The sequence below is a fragment of the Pleuronectes platessa genome, chromosome 21, assembly GCF_947347685.1.
Source record: "Pleuronectes platessa chromosome 21, fPlePla1.1, whole genome shotgun sequence".
Classification (NCBI taxonomy): Eukaryota; Metazoa; Chordata; class Actinopteri; order Pleuronectiformes; family Pleuronectidae; genus Pleuronectes; species Pleuronectes platessa.
In genome coordinates this window covers 2,339,170-2,348,848 of record NC_070646.1, presented here as the reverse complement: position 1 = coordinate 2,348,848, position 9,679 = coordinate 2,339,170, and the positions used below count along the sequence as shown (strand labels likewise).

Genomic DNA, 9,679 nt, shown 5'->3' with positions numbered 1-9,679 from the left:
TTGATGTTTCTTTGTTTAATGTGGCGCTATCCACCCACTCAACCCTAGAGCCCGGAGTTATTTAGTCTCTTGCAGGGGACGTTCCCTCTGTGTTCTCCCAACAACAGCCACACACGAACCAATCCCTTTTCAAAATTGTTTTATTTACACAAACATAAATTAATTAACCTTAACCGTAAATTGTACGGAACTAAACCTTTTCCGGTGGGGTGGCCCAGCTCTGCTCGATCCTTGTCTCCCCTTCGTTTATGTGTCCTCAGTCTCTGTCAGGCTAGTATAAAAGTGTACTTTGAGCTGTATTTCTTGAATGAAAGGTGCCATACAAAGTTTATTATTAATATTAGATTATGGAAAAGAGTTAAATAAAATCATCTGAAATAATTAAAACAGCAAAATCAGATTAATCTGAAGTTAAAGTAAAAAAGATGACAGTTTTGTTGTCAAGTGTAAACTACCCATTGTTGTCTGCCTGTGGACCGACAGGGGGCAGCAGCAGCAGCAGCAGCAATGAAACCTATCGCTGTAAGCACAAACTTCAGAAGCAGAAGAAGAAGCGCTTCCGGTTGTAGTCAAAACAAGCAAGGAAACAAAAATGTCCGCTTCAGACGAAATCAAACGTCTGGAGTATCTGTCTCTGGTGTCGAAGGTCTGCACGGAGCTGGAGAACCACCTGGAGATCAGCGAGAAGGACCTGGGTAAAGTGACGATGCGTGACACCGTTTGTTTCCCCCTCTGCTGAGCTAGGCTAGCTCACCGATGCTAACAGAAGCAGGTGCAGGGGCAGTTAGCATCACCTGTGTGTAGCATTAGCTTGTGTAAACTGACCACCTGTTGCTGTGTGTGTTTGCAGCCGAGTTCGTCATCAGCCTCGCGGAGACGCACCCGACGTTCGACGCCTTCAAAGCGGTTCTGACAAAAAATGGAGCCGATTTCACTGTGAGTGTCCGACGAGCTGCACGAGGAGGCCAAAGGGTTGTTTACATTGTTGACATGTTTGTTCTCCCCTTAACTCACGTGACTTCTCCTCCAGGACACCCTCATTGGAAACGTCCTGCGACTTATCAACACGATGCGACCCTCGCCTTCTACAAGCAAAGGTACGAACACTGTAGGATCATAGGCTGGTAGTTTAAAAGTGTGAGTTCCTCAGCTGTTGATCTGCTGTTACATGATGTGTTCTGCCCCCCCCAGACGTGAAGCCACCAAGTGAGCAGGACAAGCTGAAGGATAAATATCCGGCTCTGTGTCAACCTGATGATCCCATGTGGATGGTAAGGAGAGTTCTTCTTCTCTGGTTCTCATGTGGATCTGTGGATCTCATAAAGTAAAGCAGGGTCAGGAGTGTTGGGGCCTTTTCTCTCGGTGCTGCTCCTTCCTTCCTGAGGCCACAGACGTGCAGATTGAGTTTTGGTTGATTGGCCCCGTTCAGAACTGACATAGTAACATTCCTTCAGGTGTTAATGCACTGAAAAGCATCTGCTGTGTTTCCTGAGGTCCGATCACTCAAAACCACATTCGCAGGAGGTCTGGGACGCTTGTGACCACTTTCGTTTCTCTGTGTGGTTAAAATGCATCCTGAGAATGAATAGAATAGAGAGCCTTTGGTAGTGTGGAGTGTTTCTGGAAGTCATCCTGCTGATGTCACTAACTTTCACCTGTTCACCAGCCCCCCGCTGTTCACATCAATAGAGATGATGAGCAGGTGGCCGCCGCAGCCATGAAGGAGCTGGAGATGCTTATGCCCAATGTCTGTGGGATAATCTCTGACAGCAGGTAATCTAAACAAGAGACCAATTGATAATCCAGGTTATATATTATTTATAACCACTGTCAACATTTAGAATATAAACCGTTCCCTTTCTGTTCTCATTTGCCCTCAGAGGTCGAGATGCAGACAGAGAAAGCGGATGTAAGAGAAGTCGATCAGGAGAATGTGTCGAAGAAATGAACCACAAGCCGAAAAGGAAACGTCCGTCTCGCTGGAGCGACCATCCGCCGACCCCGGAGAGAGACAAAGACAAAGACAACAACAACATTAAAGAGAAAGAAGTGACGCACCACCAGCAGCAGCAGCAGCAGCAGCAGCAGCATCAGCAGCAGGAGGAGGAGGAGAAGGAACGCTGTCACAACCGACCCGTGGACAAGCCTCTGTCAGACGAGCCGGTGGTGGGAGACATCTACAACGGCAAAATTAGCAGCCTGATGCAGTTTGGTTGTTTTGTGCAGCTGGAGGGTCTCAGGTCAGTCGTGGCCTCTTCACAGCAAACTTTTCCTTTTTTCGTCCACTTTTCAGAATTCCTACCTTTCTGCTTTCAGACCCTTATTGATTCCATTTATCAATAAGATAACGATTTGTTAGGCCGCACATGACGAAGACGAGTGGCCCTTATTGAACTGTCCCTTTTATCGTCTGCAGGAAACGCTGGGAGGGCCTGGTGCACATCTCAGAGCTGCGTAAAGAAGGACGTATTGCAAACGTGGCCGATGTGGTCACCAGAGCCCAGAAGGTGAAGGTCAAGGTTCTGTCCTTCACAGGAAGCAAAACCAGCCTGAGCATGAAGGTGAGACAACTGCATCATCTTTTAATCTCCAGCTGCCGTAAAAGATTCCAGTTGATTTAAAGTGTAGAAGATGTTCCTCATTGTTATTACAATATTATAATGTGCTGGAATATATATATATATATGACAACTTGTCCAACTTGTTGTGGTTATTGTGTCCAGGATGTAGACCAGGAGACGGGGGAGGACCTGAATCCCAACAGGAGACGGAACCTGGACACCGGAGTGAATAGTGAAACCATGAGGAATCCCGATCGCCCCACAGACGCCAACCTCATCGAGGTCGAGGACAAACCCACGGATCACAAGCGGCTCGCCAAGATAACTGACCTGGAGAAGTGGGAGATCAAACAGGTGCTCATCAAAACCACTCATTTCTGTTTTTAATGGTGATATCTTCGGTTATTTAACAGTTTAGTAAATGTTCTCCTGTTCTCAGATGATTGCAGCCAATGTCCTCCCCAAAGAAGAGTTCCCAGAATTTGACGAGGAGACGGGAATCCTTCCCAAGATAGACGAGGACGAAGGTAAATTTACACTTTGTTCACAAGATTGTTCAAAATCAAAAGTTTCACTGCATAATAATAATAATAATAATGATTTCTGTCACAGATCAAGACGTAGAGATCGATCTGGTTGAAGAGGAGCCACCGTTTCTACAGGGACAGACAAAGTGGACCTTGAACATGAGCCCAGTCAAAATAGTGAAGGTGAATATCCAGACTCCGGGAAGTCGTGAATAACAATAATAAACATTTGAAACTCTCGCTTTAAATAATGATGCAGTTTGACAAATCAATATCTGGTCTCATGTTGTCCATTAGAACCCGGACGGCTCCCTGTCCCAAGCAGCCATGATGCAGAGCGCTCTGTCCAAGGAGAGACGAGAGCTGAAGCAGCAGGCGCGAGCAGCCGAGATGGACTGCATCCCCACTGGTCTCCACAAGAACTGGATCGACCCCATGCCCGACTGTAAGCAGCTACACAACACGTTGCTTTAACGACCCACCAGACACTGAAATAATCTGCAGATTTAAACATGAGACACTGACGGTTTGATTTCCGTCAAACAGAAAATTATTATGAAACAGAATCGATCAATGTCGTGTCAGCGATTTTGAAATTGGAGGAACCAAGTGAGTCTGTCCAGGCCCATTACACTGTGACACTGTGACCATGCCGCGGCTGGAGATGCTTATCTAGCTTCCCTATGAGTTTATTCTTGCACACTCACAGACATAATGCACTGGGACTCTGTCTCCCAGGAGCCCGAGGGGAGATCGGAGGCTTTCCGAGTTCCTTCCAGCTGGTCACTTCTACCTCTGACTCATGGTTTAATACACACAGATCTGGTTGGGAAGTCGATTATCGTGGCAGTTCATCTTAATTCATGGTAGATTGCAGGAGGTTGAGATGGATCTTGCCGGAACTTGACGTCTCTCGATCTCCCTGTTTCTCTCTCCCGTGAAGATGAAGGAAGGCAGATCGCCGCCAACATGAGAGGCATCGGCGTGATGCCCGTGGACGTGCCGGCGTGGAAACGCTACGCCTGCGGGGGGAACCAGGTTTCCTACGGCCAGAAGACGGAGCTCTCCATCCTGCAGCAGAGGGAGAGTTTACCTATCTTCAAACTCAAGGAGCAGCTCATTCAGGTGAGAGTGAATTCAGCCATTTATTTGGTGAATTTCACTTTGGAAATCGTTGTGAAACCAATAAAACTTAAACATCTACCAAGTGGCACCAATATCAACAAATCCTCCAACCCCTCACTCATTCATTCCTTCTCTTTAAAGGCTGTCCACGACAACCAGATGTTGATTGTAGTGGGAGAAACTGGGTCCGGTAAGACCACACAGATCACCCAGTACCTGGCAGAGGTCGGCTACACCACCCGGGGGAAGATTGGTTGTACGCAGCCCCGTCGAGTAGCCGCCATGTCGGTGGCCAAGAGAGTGTCTGAGGAGTACGGCTGCCGTTTAGGTCAAGAGGTTCGTGATCGTGGAGTTTGTCCTCTGTAGCATCTGGTTCAGATTAGTAAGATCCTCAGAGTGACTCACATTCTCCTTTGTACCATCGTGTTAGGTGGGTTACACCATTCGTTTCGAGGACTGCACCAGCACAGAGACGGTGATCAAGTACATGACCCACGGGATGCTGCAGAGGGAGTGTCTGATCGACCCGGACATGAGCCAGTACTCCCTCATCATGCTGGACGAGGCCCACGAGAGGACGATCCACACAGACGTCCTGTTTGGCCTCCTCAAGAAGGTGATTTACCACGGTCACAAACCATGGACTATATGTTTATAAGGAGAATATACTTCCGCGGTATTATGAGGATAGAGGACATCGGAGCATTTTCAAGTAATAACGCTCTTTCTCACTCTAGAACGTCCTCTCTCTCTCTCTCTCTCTGTCTCTCTTTCTCTTCTAGACGATGCAGAAACGCAAAGACCTGAAGCTCATCGTCTCCTCTGCTACACTGGACGCCGTCAAATTCTCCCAGTATTTCTATGAAGCTCCCATCTTCACCATCCCGGGAAGAGCTTTCCCAGTGGAGGTTCTCTACTGCAAAGAGCCTGAGACCGACTACCTGGATGCCAGTCTCATCACCGTCATGCAGATCCACTTAACTGAGCCTCCAGGTATGTTTGTTGAAACTGGATTTCCCTAAACACCACGATGAATTTAATTTCATTGCGTCCCGGAGACATATTTAGAGGTATTTGAAAAACAACGTTTCTCTCTGGTCTGCTTCCAGGTGACGTCCTGGTGTTTCTGACGGGTCAGGAGGAGATCGACACGGCCTGTGAGATCCTGTACGACCGGATGAACTCGCTGGGGCCAAATGTTCCTGAGCTGATTATTCTGCCCGTCTACTCGGCCCTGCCCAGCGAGATGCAGACCAGAATCTTTGACCCGGCACCACCAGGCAGCAGAAAGGTATCAGGCTGGATAAACTGTTTATATCCTGTTTATTAAAAGCTAAAATTACACTTATCTACTTTATATATAATAATAAGTGAGACTTGCCACTACCACTCTCTCACTTGTTTTTCTTTTGGTTGCAACCAGGTGATCATTGCCACTAACATCGCCGAGACGTCTCTGACCATCGATGGAATCTACTACGTGGTCGATCCTGGTTTCGTCAAGCAGATCGTGTACAACTCCAAGACCGGCATCGACCAACTGCTGGTGACTCCCATCTCACAGGTCAGTGAATCTAACCCAGTCCTCATCATTAGGGAGGTTAATCAGTTTATACTTGTTAACCCTCAGTGGTTTGTTTTCTACACTGAAAACCTTGAGAAGCAGCATTGGAAGTGATCTGATGTGTGGGTGGACTCTCTTCTGGTTCTAGGCCCAGGCCAAGCAGCGGGCGGGTCGAGCCGGCAGGACGGGTCCAGGGAAGTGTTACCGGCTCTACACAGAGAGAGCCTACAGGGACGAGATGCTGACGAGCAACGTGCCTGAGATCCAGAGAACCAGTCTGGCCAGTACAGTGCTGTCTCTGAAGGTGATGTAGATTTATTAACGCCACCATGAATCAATCTTTCACAAAGCTGCTGGAAACATGTAATCATGTTTCTTTCCTCCTCACTCACCGCCACAGGCCATGGGTATAAACGACCTCATGGCTTTCGACTTCATGGACGCTCCGCCCATGGAGACTCTGATCATAGCCATGGAGCAGCTCTACACTCTGGGCGCTCTGGACGATGAGGGTTTGCTCACCCGGCTCGGCAGAAGGGTGAGGAGTGATTTTTATTCTGTGGTTTCCTGCAGGAGGAAATGTGAAGTGGATAAATATACATCAGATGAATAAATATATGAGTCAGAACTGAGGCGGACGCCGTGATCCTTCAACACTTCAAAAGGAAATGTATGGTTTTGATTAAATGTTAAACGCGTCACACGCTCTGGTGTCTGTGCTTCAGATGGCCGAGTTCCCTCTGGAGCCGATGCTCTGTAAGATGTTGATCATGTCCGTGCATCTGGCGTGCAGCGAGGAGATGCTCACCATCGTGTCCATGCTGTCGGTTCAGAACATCTTCTACAGACCGAAGGTTCGTAAAAACCAGTCCTCGTCAAATCAGATTTACTTTTACAACCTTCATGTGCGTGTGCTTGTTTTTTTTATGACTCTGTTAAACACACGTCAGATTGAAAAACTGAACTCCATCCCTCGGTCTGCAGGACAAACAGGCGCAGGCCGACCAGAGGAAGACAAAGTTCTTCCAGGCGGAGGGAGACCACCTCACGCTGCTGTCTGTTTACAACTCCTGGAAGAACAACAAGTTCTCCAGCCCCTGGTGCTTCGAGAACTTCATCCAGGCTCGTTCTTTGAAGAGAGCTCAGGACATTCGGAAGCAGATGCTGAGCATCATGGACAGGTAGTGTCATCCTCTAGCATTCATTAGATTCACTCACTGTGTATCTCTGTGTTGACGTATTTTAACCTCAATAACACTTCCTCTGTACATGATTTTTTATTTATACATGTAGTTGAAAATGTGTAAATAAAATGAAATAATCCCCAGGCACATGCTGGACGTGGTGTCTTGTGGGAAAAGCACCATGCGGGTCCAGAAAGCTATTTGCAGCGGTTACTTCAGGAACTCGGCCAGGAAGCACCCGCAGGACGGCTACCGCACCCTGATCGACCAGCAGGTGGTGTACCTCCACCCGTCCAGCACCCTGTTCAACCGCCAGCCGGAGTGGTGAGTCCCCACTGGACCCTGCAGGGAACATTCTCATCTGACTCTGTTGAAACGCTGTAAAACCTGTAAAACTTACTTTTGCACGGTTTTGTGTGTTTCTTTCATTTTTATTAATTAATTAACTCACGAGTCTACAGGCAAAAATGTGAAATACTCTTATTTGCTGCACGAGAGGTCATGAACCCTTCTCCTCCTCCATGTTAGCAGATTGGAAACTTAAACGTCAAAGTGCTTTGAATAAACTTATGTTAAAGATGGTTTTGCTAAGTTTGTCTTTAATAAATTAGTGTTAAATTAGTGTCAAAAACCGTCATGATTGATCTCTAACTGTATTTTGTGTCCTCTCTCTCTTTCCCCAGGCTGGTGTATCACGAGCTGGTGCTGACCACTAAGGAGTACATGCGGGAGGTGACCACCATCGACCCGCGCTGGCTGGTGGAGTTCGCCCCGGCGTTCTTCAGAGTGGCCGACCCGACGCGCCTCAGTCGACAGAAGCGGCAGCAGAAGCTGGAGCCGCTGTACAACCGCTACGAGGAGCCCAACGCCTGGAGGATCTCCCGCGCCTTCAGGAAACGCTGAACCCTGAGGGTCTAACACCAGGCGGTCGTGCTGGGAACAGACTGAGCCAGTTAAAGGCTGAAAAAGACACTTTAATTTCATGTTTTAATTTTGCTTTGTTGACCTGTATAGAAGTTTTAAAGTATTTGGTCCTAACTGTGTTACACGTGACTTGGTCAACACGTTTTCTAAGTTGTTTTCTATTGATTTTATTTTATTTTTATGAATTTGTAATCTCATGTAGGTATTTCATCATCACAGATAAACACTGAATGCACTTTTATCTGCTGCCACGTCTCATTACTCAAGTTACTGAAAGGATTCTTATGAACTCTGTCAAAGGGGGCGGGACTTCACTCAAGGAAAAAAATATTCAATCTGATTTATGGTAACTCGTTTCTTAAAACAGCCCGAGCAGCTGATTCGTGTAATGTTTGGTTTGAACTCATAAAAAGAGGAATAGACACATGTGACTCGCAGCAGAAGCAGAAGAATAGTCCGGAGCTCAGTTGGATATTATCATGGGTATTTATTAAGCAATCTCTTCGACCACAGTCATGTTTATGGATTGAATAGGCCTCAGATGTGAGAGGAATGCAGCTCTTTAAAAACAAAAACAAAACAAAATAAATCCCTAATGAGATTAATTTAAAAACAAAAACACCATAGCCTTATATACAAGTGGGTGGGGTGGGCATGTGCAAGAGGTGCATGGGGGTGTCGGGGGCGTGTATGATGATGGGTCGGTACAACAGGAAGATTTTTGAAGGCGGGGGGGGGGGCAAAGGAGAGGTGGCTGGCTTTAGTACATGTAGCCTTTGGAGTAGGGCTGGGCGCCCATGTTTTGGGGGGGTTGGTCCGGGGTGTAGGGCACCGCCTCGTCCAGGTGGGACAGCGGCACCGTGTCCTCCTCGTTGACGTAGCGCTCGAACTCGGCCTTCAGGCTGGGCCGCTGATTGTCGGGGAAGGCCAGAGAGATGAGCGCCTCGGGCTCGCACACAAACTTGTAAACATAGCGCTCGCCCGCCACCTGGAGAGAGAGAGAGAGAGAGAGAGAGAGGGAGGGAGGAGGGGCTTGAGTCAAAGAGGAATGTATATAAAAAACACTCTTTGTTCAGGTGTGCACAACACTGGTGTGTGTGCTGGGTTCCAGTAAGAGATCAGATCTGCGTCACTGACGTGAAGTGACCCAGTTACAAGAGCTGATCTCTGATCTCTGATTGACTGGGAGCGTTTTATTTACATGCTGAACGTCATCACACACAAATATGCAAGTATGGCCTCTGTCAGATACTTCTAATGTGGATCTTAATAAGGAAAATAGCAAATAAGTCTAACCTTTCTATAAAAGCAACCTTACATTCTGGGAATATGTCATTTAAAGTTTTAGTTTCTAGATATTTTAATATTTCTAAACTGAACAGTTTCTTCAATGTTGTGCACTTTAATATGTATTAACTGTAGCTAAACTAGAACAGGTCCACTTATATCACTTTCTAATACCTGTTTTACTCCAAAGTTATTGAGTAGAAAAAGGGGATTTTCCCATTGCAGACAAAACATTAGTTAACAATTTCAAATATTTTCATGATCAGCTAGAAACCATTTAGGAAAATCTGTTTATCTTCCTTCAGTAAACTCAAGTATTTGTCTTTTGAAGTCAAGACACAGATGAGCCGTTGAACAAATTATTTTCTAGTATAGTTACACAAATCATCCGGATTTAAGTCCATTATTTAAAAGAAAAAGAAACCCGAGACAACATTTAGACTTTAACATAGAGGACAATGTGAAAATGACATTCTCCAAATTCTCTGAATATGAGAAGTGGTGTTT

The 9,679-nt window shown here is 46.6% G+C and overlaps 2 protein-coding genes across 3 annotated transcripts in view; one reads left to right on the top strand and one right to left on the bottom strand.

Annotated features, from left to right (window-relative positions):
- Positions 1–536: 536 nt before the first annotated feature.
- LOC128426476 (ATP-dependent RNA helicase DHX8) lies at positions 537–8,126 on the top strand. Of its 2 annotated transcripts, none has more exons than XM_053413362.1 (23): positions 537–695; positions 851–936; positions 1,031–1,097; positions 1,192–1,271; positions 1,667–1,773; positions 1,905–2,240; positions 2,417–2,561; positions 2,724–2,915; positions 3,001–3,088; positions 3,174–3,271; positions 3,386–3,533; positions 4,032–4,213; positions 4,355–4,549; positions 4,644–4,829; positions 4,996–5,206; positions 5,323–5,504; positions 5,637–5,777; positions 5,926–6,081; positions 6,178–6,315; positions 6,503–6,631; positions 6,762–6,958; positions 7,106–7,285; positions 7,645–8,126. In XM_053413362.1, the coding sequence occupies exons 1-23, from the start codon at positions 593–595 to the stop codon at positions 7,862–7,864; spliced, it is 3,567 nt and encodes a 1,188-aa protein (XP_053269337.1). In that variant the 5' UTR covers positions 537–592; the 3' UTR covers positions 7,865–8,126. The 2 variants fall into 2 exon arrangements, with proteins under 2 accessions (XP_053269337.1, XP_053269336.1); XM_053413361.1 differs by having other exon boundaries at positions 1,881–2,240.
- A 226-nt stretch (positions 8,127–8,352) lies between these two features.
- etv4 (ETS variant transcription factor 4) overlaps positions 8,353–9,679 on the bottom strand; it is a 41,605-nt gene continuing 40,278 nt past the window's right edge. Inside the window, exon 11 of the mRNA XM_053414330.1 lies at positions 8,353–8,873. Within this exon, the coding sequence (XP_053270305.1) occupies positions 8,646–8,873 (228 nt within the window). The 3' untranslated portion in view covers positions 8,353–8,645. The remainder of the gene's footprint in view (positions 8,874–9,679) is intronic.